At 42.5% G+C, this 26,112-nt stretch overlaps 1 protein-coding gene and 1 long non-coding RNA gene across 7 annotated transcripts in view; one reads left to right on the top strand and one right to left on the bottom strand.

Moving 5' to 3' along the window:
* The window catches only part of LOC130358288 (uncharacterized), a 128,812-nt gene that overhangs the window by 77,912 nt on the left and 24,788 nt on the right, over nucleotides 1-26,112 (bottom strand). For both annotated transcript variants that reach the window (XR_008889451.1, XR_008889452.1), the window contains exon 2: nucleotides 7,378-7,575. This is a non-coding gene — a long non-coding RNA (uncharacterized LOC130358288). The remainder of the gene's footprint in view (nucleotides 1-7,377; nucleotides 7,576-26,112) is intronic.
* KLHL2 (kelch like family member 2) overlaps nucleotides 1-26,112 on the top strand; it is a 223,970-nt gene that overhangs the window by 185,882 nt on the left and 11,976 nt on the right. For 4 of the 5 annotated variants that reach the window (XM_056561229.1, XM_056561221.1, XM_056561215.1 and 1 more), the window contains 5 exons: nucleotides 6,045-6,162; nucleotides 8,035-8,232; nucleotides 14,713-14,814; nucleotides 14,905-15,033; nucleotides 25,771-25,911. In XM_056561229.1, the coding sequence (XP_056417204.1) occupies nucleotides 6,045-6,162; nucleotides 8,035-8,232; nucleotides 14,713-14,814; nucleotides 14,905-15,033; nucleotides 25,771-25,911 (688 nt within the window). Of the gene's footprint in view, nucleotides 1-118; nucleotides 194-2,450; nucleotides 2,816-3,055; nucleotides 3,526-6,044; nucleotides 6,163-8,034; nucleotides 8,233-14,712; nucleotides 14,815-14,904; nucleotides 15,034-25,770; nucleotides 25,912-26,112 lie in introns of those variants that run through there. The other variant, XM_056561236.1, reaches the window with a different exon arrangement.

Raw genomic sequence — 26,112 nt, 5'->3', positions numbered from 1 at the left:
GTAGTAGTAAGGAAGTTAGATTCAAATACACATTAGTGAGGGAACAAAGGCTCTATTGTGTGTCTTAATTTGACAGTTATTTTGTAAAAACACAAATTCTTTCATTATTTTATGTCAGTCTCCAACGGAAAGTTGTGATAGTGAATCGGACTCAAGCAGTGAGGAGGAACCAATAGACCGGAGCTCTGATTTGGTAAGAAAACAAGTCCAAGTTGTTCATATGTTAGCATAACATTTTTAATACTTAAATAAATATACTTTCATTTTCTAGTTAATTGCCCCATGACTATTCTTGACAACAATATTGAACCATTTGCATTTCACTTTTTCATCCCTTTTTTAGTTTTTCGCATTATTTATTTATTTTTCCTCCTCGTCTTTACAATAAGGGATAGGGGATCTTTGGATAGGGGATAAGATGTTTTTGCCCGGAATACCCCTTTAAGAACTGTCCAGAGTAGGAGAAAATCCCCATAGCAAACATTCCTAAAATGGACCGAGATGTCAGCAGAAAGATCTGTGTTCCAAAAAGAAAATAATTTCCTCTGTAGTATTCTGCAGTTAAGTACTGGAAGGATTAAGATTTTTTAATAGAAGTAATTTACAAATCTGTTTAACTTTCTGGCACCATTTGATATTTTCAGCGGAGTACCCCTTTTAAGGGTTTAAAGGGCTTGTCCTGCCATGACAATTCATCCCCGATCTACAGGATAGGGATAACTGTCTGATGATTGGGTCTGACTCCTGGGACACCCTGTGGTCTCAAAGCGGGGACCCACTTTTGCTGTCAGAATGGAGTAGAAGTGTGCACACTCGACCACTTCTCCAATTATTCACTATGGAGTTGCCAAAGATGGTTGGTCGCTGTACTCGGCCATCTCCAGGAGCTGCAATAGAGAATGAAAGAATCATGCGCATTCCTGCCTTATTCTGATTGGAGAGGTGTGTGCCCATTCTTGAGATTGCAGGGGTTCCCGACGGTTGGGCTCCCTGTGTGTTATGCCCTATCCTGTGGATAGGTGGGGGGGGGGGGGGGCTTGGCAAACTAATTTTCCCTGAGGGCCACAGGGGATAAGATGTCTAGGGCGGAGTACTCCATTAAGTGATGGGCAACACAATTGCTTCCAGTGGCCCAGGGCAGGGTGTTGGATTTTGAACATATCACCATGTTTTAAATGTATATTTTCCCAGAAGTGCAGCACATCAGTTAAGTTCAGACAACCTGGAAGCATGCAAGGGTGCAAGTAGGCATATGGATCCTGGTCACAGATCCACAGTATACCTAACCAAGGGATCACTGCAGCAAACCAGCTTATCTTGCATAAACATGGGCTTATTCCAAAAAGTGTAAAGTTTCAGACTACAGGCTTGATAATGGCTGGGTGAGACAGACGGAAAGCTGCCTGCAACTTCACACTTGAAATAAGCCCACTTTTATGAAAGATACGCTGGTGTGCTGCATTGATCCCATGTTACGTTTTAAATGCTGAATGTATTTGCTGCCACTGTTTTACGCTAGAAACACACACACTTTTTTTGGCTTTTTTTTTTTTGCATCAAAAAAGGTCATAAAGAACTATCCCCCCTTCCTTTTAAACCTAAGATGTATTTTTGTGGAGTTTTATTTTTCTCAAAAAAATAGTGGGGGAGATTTATTAAAACCTGTCCAGAGGAAAAGTTGCTGAGTTGCCCATAGCAACAAATCAGATCGCTTCTTTCATTATTGAAAAGGCCTGTGAAAAATGAAAGTAATCTGATTGGTTGCTATGGGCAACTCAGACACTTTTCCTCTGGACAGGTTTTAATAAATCTCCCCCAGTGTGTTAGTATACATTTTTTATTTTTTTGTTTTAGCCCCTATGTTTTTTTTCATTACAAGTTATGATTCTTTCATAATGTGATTCAAGAATCAATGCCAATATCCATCCTCAGGAACAGGCCGTCGTAGAAAAAAAAAGGTAAACAGCATTTGAATCAGTGTACCCCACTGTTGCTGTGACTGTACACTGTAAGAGTACCTTTAAAATGCTGCTCGCCTGCAAAATCATGTGGTCCGTAAGGGTCTGCTCATTAATGGGCACAGGTAGACCACAGCTTTAACTCTCAAAACCATAAGGCTGTTAACAGTCAATTAAGTCAAACAGGATGCCAGTGCGTTTTTTGCCCACATCAAGGGCAAGGTGTGAAGGATAAACATTTCCTATGAGCTAAATACACCATTTGCAGCAGCTGCACAGATATATCTGCTGGTTTGCTACAGTGTTTCATTCTAAATTTCAGACTGTTAAGGTCACAGAGCATTCTCAACATTTAACCCTTTTAATTCAGATGACCTATTTAAGACCTCTCTAGCCTCCCAACCCCCCCCCCCCCCCCCCCACATTTCCCAAGTTGTACATCTATAATCGGTTAGTAGCCTGACTTAGCCTGTATCTTTTATGTACCTGCAGGAACTCCAACAGCTATTGGAACGGTTGCGATCAATGTCAAGGGCTTCATTTCCAGTCAATGACTATTGTTTCCAGGATGACCCTCATTGGGCTGAAGGCGAAATTAGACATTTAAAACCAGTTAATGATCGAGAAGGGCAAATACAGTGGTGCCAGTGTACACATTGTATCTCCCTGCCAACTAGAGACGAATCTGTTTGTTGCCATGAAGTGAACAATTTAAGAAGATACATTAGTAGGGAAGTCTCGTGTGTTACACTAGATGAAAGCTTCAGGGATGAATGTTTGGATGAACACTTACTGATTTCCCATTTAAAATACAGATCAAAAATTTCAAAGAAGGAATTCCTTAAAGAAAGGGCAAAGTAAGTTTTTCTACAAAGTATAATTTTAATACACCACAAATTCAACCATAAAACCATGCAGTCTTCGTACACAAGTACTGTTACAGAATGTCACATTTGAAGAAATGTCTGTAACATCTGCTGTATGTGAACAGTAAATGCTATTATTGAATACACATACAGGTTATACATCTGTTTTTATTAAAGATTCATTCCTCATATATTTCACTAAACTTCCACTATTTTTTATGTATTTTACAGATTCCTTCGCAAAGCAGCTTATAGATCATTTGAATCATGGGCTCATGGATTTCTGGCACCAAAACACAGATTTCCAATACCTGCATGTGTGGTCAGCCTAGTTAGGAGCACTTTCCCGGATCCACCAAGACAACATGCTGGCCTTTACTTTTCTTCAGACTATTCAGCTGAAGAAATGGCATACAATGGATAGCTTGTATATTTACAGTTGTTAAATTGTCATGTTGTAGTATTTTATTTCTAAGATTTATGTGAACAATTTTCACAGAGTTTATTTGTAAGTCTGAGTAATGTTTACCTTGTTTGTACACTCAAAAATGTAGAATTGAGTAGCGTTGTAAGAGAAGTGTGCATTTCACTGCATGGCATTTACATGGATCCATTGAAATAAAAATGCTTGATTCTTGCAAATGTTTGTCACGAAGTACACTACTATGTTTTTCCACATGGCATTTTCACAATAAAATAGAGAGATGTTTGTTGTTGTGTTTTTTTATTTTTTTTATATTGGCGTCTCAGCATTTCAGTGTGATCTTTAAAAGATTCTTGTGCCTATTAGAAGAATAGTGAATACTATACAGATGAACGTAATCTTACAGAATTGTTTGCTTTAAAGCTGTTAATTAACCTGTGTAATCCGATCATACGACGACCATTTACATATATCGGGGTCACTATTTACATGTGTGTCCAATAATGATGCATTTGAATGGCAGTACGATAACTTGAGTCTTGTAAAGGCTCTGCAAACAAATGTCGATCAGCAAGATCGCCACCTTTTATCTGGGCAGCGTGGTCCTGTGTAAAAGGGCCCTTGCCCAGGTCAGCACAAGATATAGGACTGGATTTTTATTGCCTAATCAGATCTCAAGAAAGGTTAATCTAATGTATACTACAAATTGTTCAAATAATATTGTGTAATTAACATAAAAATATATGTGGAACTGTGTATTCTAGCTTTTTTAAATAATTCCATTTACAAGCTTTTTACTCTTATCAAGGCTAGTAGAGAAAATGCTCTTCAGAAGGACATATGATTGTTTACCGTTGTGTTGGTAACATTCAGTCAGTAGAAGATATTGCACCTTACACCACACTAGTCTTGAAATGACATACTTGAAATTAAATAACCTTTTTGTTTTATAGATTTTGAAAAAAATATTTAACTATGTGACCATGGCTGGCTTCATGCTGTTTTTGAGTAGTATGTGGGAGGTATACTGGCAAAAAGATATGTTTTCTGATATGGCGTACCCCTGGTGGGCCCAAACGCAGTGCAAACCCAGCTCCTGAAAAGGGGAACATGGTTATTTAGAAATTCTCCCATAGAGGACATTTGGAAGTGGTGCTTCTAAATCGGGACAACTCCTTTTCACTTTTTTTAAATAAAAAAATGTGATGTAGATCAACTGTTGTATATGAACACATTTGATACATATCCCCCAATAGTTTCAAAATGGCTATCTTTCATGAAAGCATGGCTATTATAAGGGGATTTAAGCTGATCTATGGGAATTTAGTACATATATCTCTCTATCTTTTCATTGCTACAGGCCTTTCTATGGGTTTTCTTTAAGGTGGAAAAGCATTCCCTTGCAGGACAGTTTTTGTCTTTTATAGATCGGTCCACAGGTGGATGTCTGTTCTTTAAATATGAATTTTGGCAGAGAGACATCCATACCATTGCCAGATCCTCAATAAAGCATGTTTTGCTGACTAAAATTCTATTTGTTGCAGAGCAGGTATTGGTGCTGTCACAGTTCAAGTGTTAGAAAGTGCTTGTACTATTCAAATAAGACCCATGTGCTCATTTGCTGCCGCATAGAACATCTGCACATTTCAGAGGACACAAGCTGTCCTGTATGAGTGGTCCATAGGCATAACAATTCTATACCTAGCCAACAAACATTCCTATATTATTATAAGCATCATTCTTAAAGGGGTTATCCAAGATTTTAAAAACATAGCTGCTTTCTTCCAAGAAGCAGCACCACATCTGTCCTCAGGTAGTGAGTGGTGCTGAGCTGAAATACCTCATACAACCTGTGGACAAAGGTGGCGTTTTTTTGGTGGGGAAGATAACAGCAATTTTTCTCTAATCATGCTTCACCCCTTTTTAAAATGCAAATGCATACCATAAACAGTAATATGCAACAAGAGTGCCTTGTGTTAAAAAACTGCATGTATTACTCCTGGCCACTAACTAACGTCTGTGGCAAGCTTTACCTATCACATTTGCTTTACTTTTCTTTCAAGAGACAACAATATTATGATATGTAGAGTATAGGACAGAACTAGATGTGCAAAACGGCACAGAATTGGAGCACTTTACTGATCTCTCATCCCTCAAATGATGGCTGTGATGAGCTTAGAACACCAACAGTACATATAGAGTCACAGAGTAAATGTGGGAATTCTAGGGTGGGAAAGGGATGAGTAACAATAGTGTGGGAGAACGGATCATGTCACATTGGAGTTTGTTCCCAGTGTATAATTATGTTCCTAACATGTCAGGACTACATAAGGATATTGTGTATTGTGCTAAGGGATATGTGATACCTGAGTGCTGTGTGGGAAACAAGTTTACCATGCATGTGAAAGCACATAAAATACATCAAGTATATTGTATCAGAAAAATGTCCCATAGAATATAAGAAGAAAGCGTGCTTCTGCTGTATATGATTTTATGATTTTGATTTATGTTTAATCCAAACAGTTGAAAATCTTTTGTGTGGCCCATAAATACTGTGGTCCTCAGGGGTTCTGATATAATAGTAATAACTCAGTAAACTTCTCTGAATACTGCAGTTTTCTTGCATCTTGTCTGTAGATAAGTGTAGCCGGACTTTGTATGCAGTGTTGCTTAGAAATTAACTAAAATATTGTGTAATAATGAATATAGAGTAGCACTTTATTTTGTATATGTTATGTGTATGCTGGCAAGTAACACAAGGGGAGCTTTTAACTAGTTTCTATTCTTCTTCTGCAGTTAATGGTTGTGGTTGGAGGCCAGGCTCCCAAGGCAATCCGCAGCGTGGAGTGCTATGATTTCAAAGAGGAACAGTGGCACCAAGTGGCTGAACTGCCATCAAGGAGATGCAGATCAGGTTTGTTCACCTATGCATTGTTTTCACTGACAATGAGCCTTGACCTAGCTTACAACAATAACTATACATAGCAACTATGTCAAGATTGCTGATCTTTTTACAATGGTATACCATGATGAATCTCTTGTGATGGTAGAAGAGAACACATTGAATTATATGAATTATAAACTATTGTGTAATATGTGGGTAGAGGGTAGAAGTATTAGAAGTATTCTGTAGTTACTACAGTTATTCTATAGGTACCATCACAAAGATGCATTAAACAGTTTACATTTATTGTATGGATGTATGTAACAGTGATGCATGCCGAAAGTTATCAAAATATGTCTCTGTGCTGGGACTCCCACTGATCTCTGGAAAGTAGGAGCCCTTGGTACTGTGCAAAGTCCGATTTTACTGTTGATCGCAGAACAGCGCAAATAACTTTTTTTATTCTCTGCAACAAACGAGGGGCACCGCCTTCTTAAACCTCTTTTTTAATAATAATTAGTAAATCTTCACTTAGGCTAACCACCATTCACTTGGGCATGTCTCACGCTCCATTAAAGGGGTACTCCACTGCTCAGCGTTTGGAACAAACTGTTCCGAACGCTGGAGCCGGGAGCTTGTGACATCATAGCCCCACCGCCTCATGACTTCACGCCCCGCCCCCTCAATGCAAGTCTATGGGAGGGGGCATGACTGCTGTATCTGCACCTGCAACAGTAACAAAGAAGGTGAACTTTTCCCTGTCTATTGCCACATGGTCTCCAGGTGTGTGTGGCTATGATGCAGTGGGTGGGCAGATAGCAGGGTGAAAAGGATTTACTAAAGTATGTACATCACATCCACCCACCCTCTGCATCATAGCTTCACTCGCCTTGATACCATGTGACCTATGACATATTGAGGAAGATTTATTAAAACCTGTCCAGAGGAAATATTGCTGAGTTGCCCATAGCAACCAATCAGATCGCTTCTTTCATTTTTAAAAGAGGCCTGTGAAAAATTAAAGTGATCTGATTGGTTGCTATGGGCAACTCGCCAATTTTTCCTCTGGACAGGTTTTGATAAATCTCCCCCATAGTCTCTGGCCAGCGTGCCGATGTGACTGACGTGTGGGCCCGCCTCCAAACCTCGCTGCTGCCAGTAGCCTTGTGTGTTTAATCATAGAAGAATACACAGCATTTTGCCCACAGTGAAATACGCTGCATATATGGCATGTGAGACCCTTACCTTAATGATGATCGCGCGATCCAAAGAGTCACCACTGCCCAGCATTTACTGTGAGTCCTGGCTTCTTATATTAGCCATTTCAACTTTTTTTGTCCAATTTCAAAATTGCATTTTTTTCCTCAATTTCTTCACTGTATGTTTCATGGTAAAATGAAAGTTGACATTGCAAAGTAAAATTGGGCCCACAGACACATGACACTGTGGATGGAAAATTAAGAGTTATGTCTCTTAAAAGCCCACAAGGCCAAAATGGTTAGACATTAACGATTTTAGCCACAAGGGCCCTGTGGTTAATAACTAGTTGGTCAGATCTTTTTATTAGTCAGTGCACATGCTATTTTCATATATTGTAATAATGTTTATAATGATATACATTTACACTTATATACAGGACTGATTATGTTGTTGTTTTTTTTGTTTCTGGCAGCCCCCATAAAGACTGAATAGAGCAGTGGTGCAAATGCGCTACTCTCAGATCATTGTAACAGAAGACTGGGGTCCCTGTTCTCGGGGGGGGTGACTTTGATATAAAATTACTTTTCAAAAAAATATAGTGCTATATATTAAAAAGTTGCATAATGTACCGTTTACATAGCAAGTGTTAATACAGGTTGAAGATACACTTGAAAATAAAATATACTATTGATTTTTTTTAAGGTGTGGTCTATATGAACGGACACGTGTTTGCTGTTGGTGGATTCAATGGCTCTCTCAGAGTTCGTACTGTAGATTCATATGACCCAGTGAAGGACCAATGGATAAGTGTGGCAAACATGCAGGACAGGAGAAGTACTCTTGGGGCTGCAGTCCTCAATGGACTTTTGTATGCTGTTGGAGGATTTGATGGCAGTACAGGTAAGAGCTTATGACAGAGTGCTGGTTATGTGACTTGTCACCTTAAAAGTGGTGTAGTTATTGCTTTAAAATGTAAATCTTATTTGTAAATGCTGTCTGCGTTTTTTTTTGTTTTTTTGTTATGGCTAGGTCTATGGATGTATAAAGAACTTTACTGTAATTGAGTTTAACCCGTACAGGACCTAGGGCGTGTGGATACGCCTTCTGTACCTGGGTCTTAAGGACCCAGGGTGTACCGGGGAACGGACTGGGGTGACTGCTGATATCGATCAGCGCAAATGGCAAGTGAATTCACACTTGAGATTTGCGCCGATTCCGGGTCATACGGGTCTATGATGACCTGGAATATAAGGGGGATCGTGGTTGTCTAAGACACCCACGGTCGTTTTCCCCATCCTGCCCGCCCACCCACAATAGGCGGGGCAGAATGGGGGACCGTAAGCCGAAGATCCACTTACCCGTCGGTGGAAGCTGCGGGACGGGATCGGCTGCGGTGATCGGCGGGTGGTGATGTCGTGCGGCAGAAGAGGACGGCTCCCTGGATCCGATGGAAGCCGGTAAGTTGCCTAGCAACATCTAGAGGGCTACAGTCTGAGACTGTAGCGTTCCAGATGTTGCAAAACTACAACTCCCAGCATGCCCAGACAGCTGTTTGGGCATGCTGGGATTTTCAGTTTTGCAACAGCTGGAGGTCTACAGTTTAGAGATCACTGCACAGTGATCTCTATACTGTAGCACTCTAGATCTTGCAAAACTACAACTCCTAGCATGCCCACACAGCAGTTTGCTGTCTGTGCATGCTGGGAGTTGTAGTTGCGTACCTCTGGCTGTTGCATAACTAGATCTCCCAGCATGCCCTTCGGCGATCAGTACATGCTGGGAGTTGTAGTTTTGCAACAGCTATAGGCACACTGGTTGGAAAATACTGAGTTAGGTAACAGAACCTAACTGAAGGTTTTCCAACCAGTGTGCCTCCAGCTATTGCAAAACTACAACTCCCAGCATGCACGGTCTGTCAGTACATGCTGGGAGTTGTAGTTGTGAAACAGCTGGAGGTTTGCACCCCATGTGAACGTACAGGGTACATTCACACGGGCAGGTTTACAGTACTTTGGGAACTAATTGATATCTACTGTTTTTATGGGGATTTGTGTAAGTTATTCTGTAATAGGGTTTTTTGTAATAAAAGGTTTATAATTTAGCTATTGTTGTTCTTGATTTGGTAGTTTACAGTAAGTTTCCTGCTTCAATTATGAGCTGCGGCAAATTTTTCGCCGCAGAGCAAATCTCTAGCGGGAAGCTCACTGTAAACCTGCGCCCGTGTGAATGTACCCTAAAAACACTACACTACACTAATACATAATACAGGGTAAAACACTACATAAACACCCCCTTACACTGTCGTCCCCCCCCCCCCCCCCAATAAAAATGAAAAACGTATTGTACAGCAGTGTTTTCAAACCTGAGCCTCCAGCTGTTGCAAAACAACTCCTCCCAGCATTTACGGATAGCCACTGACTGTCAAGGCATGCTGGGAGTTTAGCAACAGCTGGAGACACCCTGTTTGGGAATCACTGGCGTACAGTACCCCTATGTCCACCCCTATGCAATCCCTAATTTAGTCCTCAAATGCGCATGTTGCTCTCTGATTTTGGAGCAAGTTCAAGGAAACCGTTTAGGGCCACATATGGGGTATTTCCGTACTCGGGAGAAATTGCGTTACAAATTTTGGGGGGCTTTTTCTCCTTTTACCCCTTATGAAAAGGAAAAGTTGGGGGCTACAACAGCCTGTTAGTGTAAAAAAATTTAAAAATTTTACACTGACATGCTGGTGTTGCCCCATACTTTTTATTTTCACAAGTGTTAAAAGGAAAAAAATAGACCCCCCAAAATTTGTAACTCAATTTCTCCTGAGTATGGAAATACCCTATATGTGGGCGTAAAATGCTCTGCGGGCACACAACAAGGCTCAGGAGTGAGAACACACCATGTACATTTGAAGCCTAAATTGGTGATTTGCACAGGGGTGGCTGATTTTACAGCGGTTCTGCCATAAACGCAAAAAAAATACCCACACGTGACCCCATTTTGGAAACTACACCCCTCACGGAACTTAACAAGGGGTATAGTGCGCCTTAACACCCCACAGGTGTTTGACGAATTTTCATTAAAGTTGGATGGGAAAATAAATAAAATCATTTTTTTCACTAAAATGCTGGTGTTACCCAAAATTTTTCATTTTCACAAGGAAAAATTGGTAAAAAAGCCCCACAAAATTTGTAACCCCATTTCTTCTAAGTAAGAGGATACCCCATATGTGGATGTAAAGTGCTCTGTGGGCGCACTACAATGCTCAGAAGAGGAGCACCATTGGGATTTTGGAGAGAAAATTTGTCCGGAATTGAAGGCTACGTGTGTTTACAAAGCCCCCATAGAGCCAGAACAATGGACCCCCCCCAACATATGACCGCATTTTGGAAACTACACCCCTCACGTAATGTAATAAGGGGTACAGTGAGCATTTACCCCCCACAGGTGTCTGAAAGATTTTTGGAACAGTGGTCCGTGAAAATGAAAAATTTAATTTTTCATTTGCACAGCCCACTGTTGCAAAGATCTGTCAAATGCCAGTGGGGTGTAAATACTCACTGCATCCCTTATTAAATTCTGTGAGGGGTGTAGTTTCCAAAATGGGGTCACATGTAGGGGGGGTCCACTGTTCTGGCACCACAGGGGGGGCTTTGTAAACGCACATGGCCCCCGACTTCTATTCCAACCAAATTCTGTCTTCAAAAGCTCCTTCTCTTCTGAGCATTTTAGTGCGCCAGCAGAGCACTTGACATCCACACATTGGGTGTTTCCATACTCAGAAGAAATGGGGTTACACATTTTGGGGGTCATTTTCTCCTATTACCCCTTGTAAAAATGTAAAATTTGGGGGAAAACCAGCATTTTAGTGAAACATTTTTTTTCATTTACACATCTGACTTTAGCAAAAAGTCGTCAAACACCTGTGAGGTGTTAAGGCTCACTGTACCCCTTGTTGTGTTCCTTGAGGGGTGTAGTTTCCAAAATAGTATGTGTTTTTTATTTATTTTTTTTTTTTTTTGCTGTTCTGGCACCATAGGGGCCTCTTAAATGTGACATGCCCTCCAAAAACCATTTCAGCAAAATTTGCTTTTCAAAAGCCAAATGTGACCCCTTCTTTTCTGAGCATTGTAGTGCGCCAGCAGAGCGCTTGACGTCCACACTTGGGGTATTTTCATACTCAGAAGAGATGGGGTTACAAATTTTGGGGGGCATTTTGTCCTATTATCCCTTGTAAAAATTTAATATTTTGGGGAAAACTAGCATTTTAGTGGAAAAAAATAAATAAATCCTTTACACATCCATCTTTAACAAGAAAATCGTGAAACACCTGTGGGGTGTTAAGACTCACTGGACCCCTTGTTACGTGCCTTGAGGGGTGTAGTTTCCAAAATAGTATGCCAGGTGTTTTTTTTTTTTTTTTTTTTTTTTTTGCTGTTCTGGCACCATAGGGGCTTCCTAAATGTGACATGCCCCACAAAAACCATTTCAGAAAAACTCACTCTCCAAAATCCCATTGTCGCTCCTTCCCTTCTGAGCCCTCTACTGCGCCCGCCGAACACTTGACATACACATATGAGGTATTTCCTTACTCAAGAGAAATTGGGTTACACATTTGAGGAAGATTTCTCTCCTTTTACCCCTTGTAAAAATTCAAAAACTGGGTCTACAAGAACATGCCAGTGTAAAAAATGAATATTTTGAATTTTCTCCTTCAATTTGCTGCTAATCCTGTGAAACACCTAAAGGATTAACAACCCTTTTGAATGTCATTTTGAATACTTAGAGGGGTGCAGTTTTTATAATGGGTCCCTGAAAAATGTTGATTTTGAAAATGTTGTGAAAAATTGGAAAATTGCTGCTGACCTTTGAATCCCTCTGATCTCTTCCAAAAGTAAAAACATATCAACGTTATGATGCAATCATGAAGTAGACATGTTGTATATGTGAATCAATATATAATTTATTTGGAATATTCATTTTCCTTATAAGCAGAGAGCTTCAAAGTTAAAAAAATAAAATAAAAAATTTTCAATTTTTTCATCAAATTTTGGAATTTTTCACCAAGACACGATGCAAGTATCGACAAAATGTTACCACTAACATAAAGTAGAATATGTCATGAAAAAACAATCTCGGAATCAGAATGAAAGGTAAAAGCATCCCAGAGTTATTAATGCTTAAAGTGAAAGTAGTCAGATGTTCAAAAAATGGCCGGGTCTTACAGGGAAAATTGGCTGGGTCCTTAAGGGGTTAATGTAATTCTACGACTAGACAGTCTAAAAAAGTACCAGATTTGTCACAATGTATCATGCTCTTGGTAAATCTGGTGCATCTTTACACGGTCTAGTTACATGAACTATTAGTTGGCTTAATTTACACCAAAATTTTACTCATATTACAATTTAAGTGCACAGTCGCACCCAAACCAGGCACGATTTCCTGCAAAGTCACTACATTTCTCAGTAAGACAGCTCATCTTAGAATTCTAGCTCATTTGCAATAGTAAATATTCCCCAATATATTTGTATAAACTAGCAGAGAAGGCCATGGCAACCAGAATTGAAATGATTCAGAACAAAAACATAAAATATATTTCAGAAAATGCCACAGTGCCTGTGTCCGCTTAACGACACAGGGCTTAACAATACAGCATGCTTCATACCCAGTAGGCACTGTCTGCTGTCAGCAATACCCAGTAGGCACTGTCTGCTGTCAGCATACTTCATACCCAGTAGGCACTGTCTGTTGTCAGCATGCTTCATACCCAGTAGGCATTGTCAGCATGTTTCATACCCAGTAGGCACTGTCTGCTGTCAGCATGCTTCCTACCCAGTAGGCACTGTCTGCTGTCAGCATGCTTCCTACCCAGTAGGCACGGTCTGCAGTCAGCATGCTTCCTACCCAGTAGGCACGGTCTGCAGTCAGCATGCTTCCTACCCAGTAGGCACGGTCTGCAGTCAGCATGCTTCCTACCCAGTAGGCACGGTCTGCAGTCAGCATGCTTCCTACCCAGTAGGCACGGTCTGCAGTCAGCATGCTTCCTACCCAGTAGGCACGGTCTGCTGTCAGCATGCTTCCTACCCAGTAGGCACGGTCTGCTGTCAGCATGCTTTATACCCAGTAGGCACTGTCTGCTGTCAGCATGCTTTATACCCTGTAGGCACGGTCTGCTGTCAGCATGCTTTATACCCTGTAGGCATTGTCTGCTGTCAGCATGCTTTATACCCAGTAGGCACCGTCTGCTGTCAGCATGCTTTATACCCAGTAGGCACCGTCTGCTGTCAGCATGCTTTATACCCAGTAGGCACCGTCTGCTGTCAGCATGCTTCATACCCACTAGGCACTGTCTGCTGTCAGCATGCTTTATACCCAGTAGGCACTGTCTGCTGTCAGCATGCTTTATACCCAGTAGGCACCGTCTGCTGTCAGCATGCTTTATACCCAGTAGGCACTGTCAGCATGCTTTATACCCAGTAGGTACCGTCCGCTATCAGCAGCCAGGACTTACCACTAATGCCGAAACCAAAAATTTGTCAGCACATCTAACACAACAAATCTAGATGTTAAAAGTATACAGGTGCATGCTGCTATGGCATACAAATGACTTACAAATACAACTATATTAAATAAACAAAATATTACACTGCAATACTTCTATATAGTCAGAGGTTCTTAGCATACCATTTGGCCAAATATTGTTTAGCATCCCACCGCAAAGGTGATCTAGTGTAGGGATTATACCTCTCTTGGGCTAGCACTTAGCCTTCAATTGCTGGCCATGTAGGATCCAGCTATTTCCTTTAGCAGAGTGCAAAACTAGCATGGAGGCAGCCACTCATCCCACCCACGGCATTAACCCTTCAGATGCTACATGAAAAGTAGATTGCAGCATCTAAAATCTAAAAAATTAAATTGCTGGCTAGCTCCGGGCTGATAGGGACCACATTTTTTCAATCAGCTGACATAATGGCCAAAGGGCCCTCACCTGGCTCCATGCCGTTGGATTGGTGCTCCAGGTTTACAGGCAACCATGACAGCCTGTATATGTAGAGCACCGATAATACTGATCAGTGCTATGCTATGGCATAGCATTAAACAGTGTCATCCCCCCCCAAAAAAAAAATTTTGATTGGTAAATGAACCAAGGCAAACTAAGCCCACGTATACACGTACTCCTTATTGTTAAATTTCTCTACATACTTTTTGTAAGTAGTTTAGTGCTCGAAAAGAAGATAAAGCAATTTGTCATCCTGCTTTCTGGAGGTGGGGGTTATGCCTAACACAACATGATGGCAGGTGTGGTGGTGCTGCTTTGGAAAAATGTTTTGGTTTTTCTATAGCTGGATAACCCCTGTGATGAAACTATAGTCTTTGCTTATGTCTTTGCAGGTCTGGCGACTGTTGAAGCTTATAATGTGAAGGCAAATGAATGGTTCCATGTAGCACCAATGAACACTAGAAGAAGTAGTGTTGGAGTTGGTGTTGTCGGAGGTAACTGTGTAAATATTTGTCATTTAAGAACTTAAACGAAGAGTGTTTAAGATCTCTAATGCCGCAATGTTCATTTTTTGTACTTTCCAGGTATGCTATATGCTGTTGGAGGTTACGATGGGGCATCACGACAGTGTCTTAGCACAGTTGAATGTTATAACCCTAGTACAAATGAATGGAGTTACATTTCTGAAATGGGCACACGAAGGAGTGGAGCAGGTATAAAAATTTGATGTAGAAGGAATGTATAATTTTGGGAAAAAGGCTTAGGCTACTTTTACATCGGCAGATAAATTGCCTGTTATAAGCACAAGTTGATGATATAAGAAGTCGATCACCACTTACTCACTTCTATTTTCACAAGGTAATAGGTGGGAAGCACAGGAGTGGTTGTACAATAATTTTTGCCATCTTGCATAACTCCCATTGATTTCAATGGGTGTTTTGCAACCAGTGTAGCACCACGAGCCAAGTAGCTCACGTAATTCCTAGAGTCACATAAACTACGGCACTACACCGTTTGTGTAACTCCCATTAGAGTCAATGGGAGTTATGCATAACTAACCCACCTCAGCTGCTTTTGGCTTTCCCGACCACCTCCGGTGTAATGTAGAAAACAGTGCCCCTGTAACCGACTACAGAGGCACTCCTTTTTTCATCACACCGGCCGCCAGAAACTTTGATGAAATAAGATGGTAAAACCCCTTTAATGTTTACATAATAGATGTAATTCGTGAAGGACCAAGGGTCTTTGATTGTCAGCTTATAGCTAGACCTCACATAGGTCTGTAGGGGGGGGAAATTGAAATTATTATGGCTATTAGAAGGTGAGGAGGGGGAAAAAAAAAAACCCTTCCCGTTACTTGAGGGAAGTCACTTATTCCAAGTGCTCCCTCCCATGTGGCTGTGCTGCACAATAGAGCAACGCAACAAGGCCGGAGACTTTACTATACCAGCCCAGGAAAGTGTGCAGATTATTCTATACCAGGCCAGGAAAGTGTGAACTATACTATACAAGGCCAGAAGAGTGTGCAGATTATTCTATACCAGGCCAGAAGAGTGTGAACTATACTATACAAGGCCAGGAGAGTGTGCAGACTTTACTATACAAGGCCAGGAGAGTGTGCAGACTTTACTATACAAGGCCAGGAGAGTGTGCAGACTTTACTATACCAGGCCAGGAGAGTGTGCAGACTTTACTATACCAGGCCAGGAGAGTGTGCAGACTTTACTATACCAGGCCAGGAGAGTGAGCAGACTTTACTATACCTGGCCAGGAGAGTGAGCAGACTTTACTATACAAGCCAAGGAGAGTGTGCAGACTTTACTATACCTGGCCAGGAGAGGGTGCAGACTTTACTATACAAGCCAAGGAGAGTGTGCAGACTTTACTATACCTGGCCAGGAAAGTGTGCAGACTTTACTATACCGGGCCAGGAGAGTGTGCAGACTTTACTATACCATGTCAGGAGAGTGTGCATACTTTACTATACCATGTCAGGAAAGTGTACAGACTTTACTATACCGGGCCAGGAGAGTGTGCAGACTTTACTATACCATGTCAGGAGAGTGTGCAGACTTTACTATACCAGGCCAGGAGAGGGTGCAGACTTTACTATACCTGGCCAGGAGAGTTTGCAGGCTTTACAATAACAGGCCAGGAGAGTGTGCAGACTTTACTATACCAGGCCAGGAGAGTGTGCAGACTTTACTTTACCAGGCCAGGAGAGGGTGCAGACTTTACTATACCTGGCCAGGAGAGTTTGCAGGCTTTACAATAACAGGCCAGGAGAGTGTGCAGACTTTACTATACCAGGCCAGGAGAGTTTGCAGGCTTTACAATAACAGGCCAGGAGAGTGTGCAGACTTTACTATACCTGGCCAGGAGAGTTTGCAGGCTTTACAATAACAGGCCAGGAGAGTGTGCAGACTTTACTATACCTGGCCAGGAGAGTTTGCAGGCTTTACAATAACAGGCCAGGAGAGTGTGCAGACTTTACTATACCTGGCCAGGAGAGTTTGCAGACTTTACAATACCAGGTCAGGAGAGTGTGCAGACTATACTATACCAGGTCAGGAGAGTGTGCAGACTTTACTATACCAGGCCAGGAGAGTGTGCAGACTTTACTATACAAGGCCAGGAGAGTGTGCAGACTTTACTATACCAGGTCAGGAGAGTGTGCAGACTTTACTATACCAGGTCAGGAGAGTGTGCAGACTTTACTATACCAGGCCAGGAGAGGGTGCAGACTTTACTATACCTGGCCAGGAGAGTTTGCAGGCTTTACAATAACAGGCCAGGAGAGTGAGCAGACTTTACTATACCTGGCCAGGAGAGTGAGCAGACTTTACTATACAAGCCAAGGAGAGTGTGCAGACTTTACTATACCTGGCCAGGAGAGGGTGCAGACTTTACTATACCTGGCCAGGAGAGTGAGCAGACTTTACTATACAAGCCAAGGAGAGTGTGCAGACTTTACTATACCTGGCCAGGAGAGGGTGCAGACTTTACTATACAAGCCAAGGAGAGTGTGCAGACTTTACTATACCTGGCCAGGAAAGTGTGCAGACTTTACTATACCGGGCCAGGAGAGTGTGCAGACTTTACTATACCATGTCAGGAGAGTGAGCAGACTATACTATACCATGTCAGGAAAGTGTACAGACTTTACTATACCGGGCCAGGAGAGTGTGCAGACTTTACTATACCATGTCAGGAGAGTGTGCAGACTTTACTATACCAGGCCAGGAGAGGGTGCAGACTTTACTATACCTGGCCAGGAGAGTTTGCAGGCTTTACAATAACAGGCCAGGAGAGTGTGCAGACTTTACTATACCAGGCCAGGAGAGTGTGCAGACTTTACTTTACCAGGCCAGGAGAGGGTGCAGACTTTACTATACCTGGCCAGGAGAGTTTGCAGGCTTTACAATAACAGGCCAGGAGAGTGTGCAGACTTTACTATACCAGGCCAGGAGAGTTTGCAGGCTTTACAATAACAGGCCAGGAGAGTGTGCAGACTTTACTATACCTGGCCAGGAGAGTTTGCAGGCTTTACAATAACAGGCCAGGAGAGTGTGCAGACTTTACTATACCTGGCCAGGAGAGTTTGCAGGCTTTACAATAACAGGCCAGGAGAGTGTGCAGACTTTACTATACCTGGCCAGGAGAGTTTGCAGACTTTACAATACCAGGTCAGGAGAGTGTGCAGACTATACTATACCAGGTCAGGAGAGTGTGCAGACTTTACTATACCAGGCCAGGAGAGTGTGCAGACTTTACTATACAAGGCCAGGAGAGTGTGCAGACTTTACTATACCAGGTCAGGAGAGTGTGCAGACTTTACTATACCAGGTCAGGAGAGTGTGCAGACTTTACTATACCAGGTCAGGAGAGTGTGCAGACTTTACTATACCAGGCCAGGAGAGTGTGCAGACTTTACAATACCAGGTCAGGAGAGTGTGCAGACTTTACTATACCAGGTCAGGAGAGTGTGCAGACTTTACTATACCAGGTCAGGAGAGTGTGCAGACTTTACTATACCAGGTCAGGAGAGTGTGCAGACTTTACTATACCAGCTTAGAAGAGTGTGTAGACTTTACTTCTGTCACTGCAGAAGTCACTGCAAACTTACTAATGCAACAAAGGGGGTCAACAATCACTAGCATGTCATATCAATTGTTATTTGGGATCGGGATGGGGCTTCCTGAAGACTGCCACGGCCCTGTACAGGAGATTGCGGAGGGCCTTAGCGGTCAACCCCCCGCGATCTAGAACTTATCCCCTATCCTTCAGATAGAGAATAAGTTATATTCTACTACAGTATTCCTTTGACCCCTTAAGGACCAAGGACGTACCGGTACGTCCTTGGTCCTGCTCTCATATCACGGCGGGCCCGGCGTGATAGTGAAGCCGGGACCCGCCTCTAATAGCGCGCAGCGCCGATCGCGGCGCCGCGCGCTCAGAGCTGAGCCGCGCGGCTAAAAGCGAAAGTGAAAGTTGCCGGCTAGCTCAATCGGGCTGTTCGGGATAGCCGCGGCTGACAGGACAGCGGGAGGGCCCCTACCTGCCTCCTCGCTGTCCGTTCGCCGAATGAATGCTCAGTGCCTGAGATCCAGGCATGAGCAGTCATGCGGCAGAATCGTTGATCACTGGTTTCCTATGAGAAACCAGTGATCAATGATAAAGATCAGTGTGTGCAGTGTTATAGGTCCCTATGGGACCAAACTGCAAAAAAAAAGTGAATAAAGATCATTTAACTCCTCCCCTATTAAAAGTTTAAATCACCCCCCTTTTCCAATAAAAATAAAAAGCACAGTGTAAATAAAAATAAACATATATGGTATCACCGCGTGCGGAAATGTCCGAATTATAAAAATATATCATTAATTAAACTGCTCGGTCAATGGCGTGCGCGCAAAAAAATTCCAAAGTCCAAAATAGTGCATTTTTGGTAACTTTTTATGTCATTTAAAAATGAATAAAAAGCAATCAATAAGTCCTATCAATGCAAAAATGGTAGCGTTAAAAACTTCAGATAACGGCGCAAAAAATGAGCCCTCATACCGCCCCATACACGAAAAATAAAAAAGTTATAGGGGTCAGAAGATGACAATTTAAAATTTATTAATTTTCCTGCATGTAGTTATGATTTTTTCCAGAAGACCGACAAAATCAAACCTATATAAGTAGTGTATCATTTTAATCGTATGGACCTACAGAATAAAGATAAGGTGTCATTTTTACTGAAAAATGTACTACGTAGAAACGGAAGCCCCCAAAAGTTACAAAACGGCGTTTTTTTTTTCAATTTTGTCGCACAATGATTTTTTTTCCGTTTCACCGTAGATTTTTGGGCAAAATGACTGACGTCATTACAAAGTAGAATTGGTGGCGCAAAAAATAAGCCATCATATGGATTTTTAGGTGCAAAATTGAAAGAGTTATGATTTTTTAAAGGCAAGGAGCAAAAAACGAAAATGCAAAGACGGAAAAAACCCCGGTCCTTAAGGGGTTAAGCAATTGCTAGTATCTTCACACTGCGGTGACCACTTTAATATATTGTATTTTGAGAAAACCAGTAGCTGTGTGCAATTCAACATATACACACCAGCAAGCACACATGAGAATTAAAGGGGTATTCCAGTTAAATTAATATTAATCTTCCATTAGTCCCCTCCTTACCAGATTTTAATTTATAAAATTTACATCCATTAAAAATGTTGTGCGCTTTCACCATTTCTATTATTGTGTGTGTAATATTTAAATATAGTGTAATATATAATATATACTGTGTGTAAAATATATATATACATATATATATATATATTACACACACTATCTATCTCTATATATACTGTGTGTGTGATAAATATACAGTCATGGCCGTAAATGTTGGCACCCCTGACATTTTTCTAGAAAATATTAAAAGTTTTTCTCACAGAAAGGATTGCAGTAACACATATGTTTTGCTATACACATGTTTATTCCCTTTGTGTGTATTGGAACTGAACCAAACAATGGCGGGAAAAAAGCAAGTTGGACATAATCTCACACCAAACTCCAAAAATGGGCTGGACAAAATTATTGGCACCCTTAACCCCTTAAGGACACATGACTTTCTCATACGTCTCCATTTCCGAGTCCTTAAGGACACATGACGTATGAGAACGTCATGTGTTTTACCGGCCCAGCGCAGCCATCTGGAGCGGACAGGTGCTCGATGCCTGCTGAAATCGTTCAGCAGTCATCGGGGCATATCGCCCAGGGGGGTCATGATGACCCCCCATGTCGGCGATGGCCGCAGATCGCTGGACAATTCAGTCCAGCGATCTGCGGCGGATTCCGGGTTAATCGGGTCTCCAGTGACCCGGAATTATTGGCTGATCGGGGCTGTCAGAGACGGCCCTGAACAGCCAGAGCCAGCAGGGGTGAGGTTTCCCTGCCGACTAATCAGGGCGCCTTCTGCGGGTGTCACTCCCGCAACCCGCTCCGCCCCTCTTCCGGAGGACGTGAGCGGGTGCGGGAAGAAGACCCCGGGTGCTGGGGACCCCGATCCCCGGCGTCCATGTTGGGATCGGGGCCCCAGGAGCGACGGCGGGACTGACCTGCGCGGCGTGGAGCAGCAGCAGCAGTAGGAGGTGAGTGACAGCCTCCTGCTCTTGCTTAGCAACAGCTCCCAGCTTGCAAAAAGGGCATGCTGGGAGCTGTAGTTATGCAACAGCAGGAGGCAGGCCACCACAGCTCCCAGCATTCCCTTATGGGCATGCTGGGACTTATAGTTTTGCAACAGCTGGAGGCACATTTTTTCTATGGAAAAGTGTACCTTCAGCTGTTTTATAACTACAACTCCCAGCTTGCACAAACAGCTAAAGTGCATGCTGGGAGTTGTAGTGGTGCATCTGCTGGTTGCATAACTACAACTCCCAGCATGCCTGTTGGCTGTCGGTGACTGCTGAAAGTTGTAGTTTTGCAACAGCTGAAGGCACACTGAGTAAAATAGCAAACCAGTGTGTCTCCAGCTGTTGCATAACTACAATCCCCAGCATCCCCAGCCGAAGTAGTATGCCTCCAGCTGTTGCATAACTACAAGGCCCAGCATGCCCTTCCGCTGTCCGTACATGCTGGGAGTTGTAGTTTTGCAACAGCTGGATGTCACTACACTACACTAACACAAAATAAAATAAAAGTAAAAAACACTACATATACACATACCCCTACACAGCCCCCTTCCCCAATAAAAATGAAAAACGTCTGGTACGCCACTGTTTCCAAAACGGAGCCTCCAGCGGTTGCAAAACTACAACTCCCAGCATGCACTGATAGACCGTACATGCTGGGAGTTGTAGTTTTGCAACAGCTGGATGTCTGTCCCCCCCCCCCCCCCCCCATGTGAATGTACAGGGTACACTCACATGGGCGGAGGTTTACAGTAAGTATCCGGCTGCAAGTTTGAGCTGCGGCACATTTTCTGCCGCAGCTCAAACGGCCAGCCAGAAACTACTGTGAACCCCCGCCCGTGTGACTGTACCCTAAAAACACTACACTAACACACAATAAAATAAAAAGTAAAAAAAACACTACATATACACATACCCCTATACAGCCCCCCTCCCCAATAAAAATGAAAAACGTCTGGTACGCCACTGTTTCCAAAACGGAGCCTCCAGCTGTTGCAAAACTACTCCCAGTATTGCCAGATAGCCACTGACTGTCTAGGCATGCTGGGAGTTTTACAACAGCTGGACGCACCCTGTTTGGGAATCACTGGCGTAGAATACCCCTATGTCCACCCCTATGCAAGTCCCTAATTCAGGCCTCAAATGCGCATGGCGCTCTCACTTTGGAGCCCTGTCTTATTTCAAGGCAACAGTTTAGGGTCACATATGGGGTATCGCCGTACTCGGGAGAAATTGGTACAAATTTTCAGCTAATTTTTTTTACATATACAGAAGTCGTGAAACACCTGTAGGGTATTTAGGTTCACATTACCCCTGGTTACGTTCCCCGAGGGGTCTAGTTTCCAAAATGGTATGCCATGTGGGTTTTTTTTTTTGCTGTTCTGGCACCATAGGGGCTTCCTAAATGCGGCATGCCCCCAGAGCAAAATTTGCTTTCAAAAAGCCAAATGTGACTCCTTCTCTTCTGAGACCTGTAGTGCGCCAGCAGAGCACTTTTCACCCCCATATGGGGTGTTTTCTGAATCGGGAGAAATTGGGCTTTAAATTTTGGGGGTATTTTCTGCTATTACCCTTTTTAAAAATGTAAAAATTTTGGAAAACCAAGTATTTTAGGCTTTAGCCCTCTACTGCGCCCGCCGAACACTTTACATAGACATATGAGGTATGTCCTTACTCGAGAGAAATTGGGTTTCAAATACAAGTAAAAATTTTCTCCTTTTTACCCCTTTCAAAAATTCAAAAATTGGGTCTACAAGAACATGCGAGCGTAAAAAATGAAGATTTTGAATTTTCTCCTTCACTTTGCTGCTATTCCTGTGAAACACCTAAAGGGTTAATACTTACTGAATGTCATTTTGAATACTTTGGGAGGTGTAGTTTTTATAATGGGGTCTTTTTTGGGGTATTTCTAAGATGAAGACCCTTCAAATCCACTTCAAAACTGAACTGGTCCCTGAAAAATAGTGAGTTTGAAAATTTTGTGAAAAATTTCAAAATTGCTGCTGAACTTTGAAGCCCTCTGGTGTCTTCCAAAAGTAAAAACTCAATATGCCTACTTTATGTTTGCATCATAAAATTTATATGTGAACCCAAAAAAAAAATATTTTGAATATCCGTTTTCCTTTCAAGCAGAGAGCTTCAAAGTTAGAAAAATGCTAAATTTTAAATTTTTTCATAACATTTTGGGATTTTTCACCAAGAAAGGATGCAAGTTACCACAAAATTTTACCACTATGTTAAAGTAGAATATGTCACGAAAAAACAATCTCTGAATCAGAATAACTAAAAGCATTCCAGAGTTAGTGTTTAACGTGACAGTGGTCAGATTTGCAAAAAAAGGTGTAAAATGGCCTGGTCCTTAAGGGGTTAACTTAATATTTGGTTGCACACCCTTTGGAAAAGATAACAAATCAGTCGCTTCCTATAACCATCAATAAACTTCTTACACCTCTCAGCCGGGCTGTTGGACCACTCTTCCTTTGCAAACTGCTCCAGGTCTCTCTTATTGGAAGGGCGCCTTTTCCCAACCTCTCCACAGGTGATCAATGGGATTTATATCTGGACTCATTGCTGGCCACTTCAGAACTCTCCAGCGCTTTGTTGCCATCCATTTCTGGGTGCTTTTTGACGTATGTTTAGGGTCATTGTCCTGCTGGAAGATCCAAGATCTCGGATGCAAACCCAGCTTTCTGACCCTGGGCTTTAGAGTGCGACCCAAAATCTGTTGGTAATCCTCAGATTTAATGATGTCTTGCACACATTCAAGACGCCCAGTGTCCGAGGCAGTAAAATAACCCCAAAACATCATTGAACCTCCACCATATTTCACTGTAGGTACTGTGTTCTGAATATATCAACCAAAATAAAGCACAATATGTCACAAAAACAATCTTTGAATTGCACGGATCAGTAAAAGCATTTCAAAGTTATTACCACATAGAGGCAAATGTCAGATTTATAAAATGGGGCTTGGTCAATAAGGTTAAAACAGGCCAAGTCGTAAAGGAGAACTCCAGTTTGTAAAAACTTATAGGGGATAAGTATCTTGCTGGTTGTCCGGCCGCTAGAACAACCTTCACGATCTCCAGAATGAGGCCCGACTCGCCTTGCCTTAGCTCTCTGGCCCACACCTTCCGAGATAAACTGGTCTCAGGAGTGACAGCCCGCTTAGGACCCCTCCGATCTCCAGAACAGTCGGTAATTGACTATCGGTCTGATATCTTCCTCCCCAGAGTTCAGACACTAATCCCTAATACAAAAGATAGGGATACGTTTTTAAAAACCAGACTTCCCCTAGTATATTACATTATGACCTAAGTATTAAATGATTGCAGAGGTGGCTTAGAGATTGTATAGATTATTGTATGTTTATCTTGCGAAGATCAGTCCATTGTAAATAATGTGTCACAGAAACAAACTCTCAAGGTAGGGCTGGGCGGTATACGGGTTCATACCGAATACCGAAATTTTTGGGCTGCACAATATGAATTTTTCCCATACCGCAATACCGGTTGGGCGCCTCCCCCTCGAATGAATTATCAGGCCGGCGCTGCGCTGTCCCCACATCGGGGAACTAATCATATGTTACCCGCCTGCGCTGTTCTCCCCCCAATGAATTATCAGCCCAGCGGGGTACTAGTCACATAAGTCGAGCACTGCCCTCCTCCTCTTTGTTGGGGGCCGCTGGCGCTTGAACTCTCTGTACGCCAGTGGTCTCCAACCTGCGGACCTCCAGCTGTTGCAAAACTACAACTCCCAGCATGCCCGGACAGCCGTTGGTACGTATGAATAGACCTTAAGGGTGTATTTATGCACAAATGATATGCTGCAGATCTACTGTGGATTTTACAAGGCTATTCCTATGTATTTTTGATTGACTTGTAAAATCTGCAACTGCGGATCCACAACTTCAAATCCACAGTGGATCCAGTTTGTGTGAATACAGCCTGAAGGTAGGGTTGTGCGTGCCATGTTTGGCAGGTAATTTTGCTGCAGCAAAATACGGCCCGTGTGACCTTACCCTAAAATTGGAAACTCCTTCAGTGAGCAAACTTAGTGATTCGATTCCTTACAAACTTCTCGGCTCGGCAGTTGCTGACTTTATCCTGCATAAATGAGTTCAGCTTTCAGGTGCTCCGTTGGCTGGAGACTCTCTCCTAGGACTGTATCCACCTTTTCCAGCCCACCGGAGCACCTGAAAGCTGAACTAATTTATGCAGGATAAAGTCAGCAACTGCTGAGCCGAGTTCTCTCATCTCTAATCTGTATCCACTCCCAGACCACTCATCAAATTAAAGGTGTTGCCTAATAAAACAATAAAAGCTTTAAATCTCCTTCCTCGCTCCCTCTGGTATCAGGGCACCCTGACTGCGGCCGGTCTCCACCGAATTTCACTTCTCCAAGCCACCTGGAGCTGCAGACAAGATGTCACAGCCAATCACTGGCCGCAGTAGTGTCCCACTTCAACCAGTGATTGACAGACCAGCACTAGTTACCTTAGCGGCAGACCCTACAATCTGCAACTCCGGTAAAAGCAGTGTTACCCATTGCAGACTGGGCGCCCTGATACTGGAGGCTAAGTGAGGGGAGTTAAAGCTTTTATTGTTCTAGTTGCCAGTCAGTGCACATTAGTTAAAGGGGTACTCTGGAGGCAATAAAATGTTTACATATGAACTGGTGACAGAAAATGGTTACCCTACCCTTAAGGGGTATTCCCATGTCAAACATTCTGATATGTTGTAACATATGACATTACCTTCTCATTATTGTTGTTTGTAGGTGTGGGAGTATTAAGTGGATTGCTGTATGCAGTTGGAGGCCATGATGGTCCATTAGTTAGAAAAAGTGTTGAAGTTTTTGACCCCTCTACTAATCTTTGGAAGCAAGTTGCGGATATGAATATGTGCCGGAGAAATGCAGGTATGTTACATGAACAATTCAACAACTCAACAACATGCATCCAATCTCTAGATTTCATAGTTATGGTTTCCAGTAGTCTAAGCTTTGTTCTTTTTAGCAGGCTCCCCTGTGTCTGTAAGTTCACCCTATTTTGTACTCATGCCTAAATATCACTTCTGTGCAGAGACAGTGAATTGAGTCTTTGGGTGAGCACAGAAGACC

Source organism: Hyla sarda, chromosome 1, assembly GCF_029499605.1.
Source record: "Hyla sarda isolate aHylSar1 chromosome 1, aHylSar1.hap1, whole genome shotgun sequence".
Classification (NCBI taxonomy): domain Eukaryota; kingdom Metazoa; phylum Chordata; class Amphibia; order Anura; family Hylidae; genus Hyla; species Hyla sarda.
This window is presented reverse-complemented; position numbering and strand designations above follow the sequence as displayed.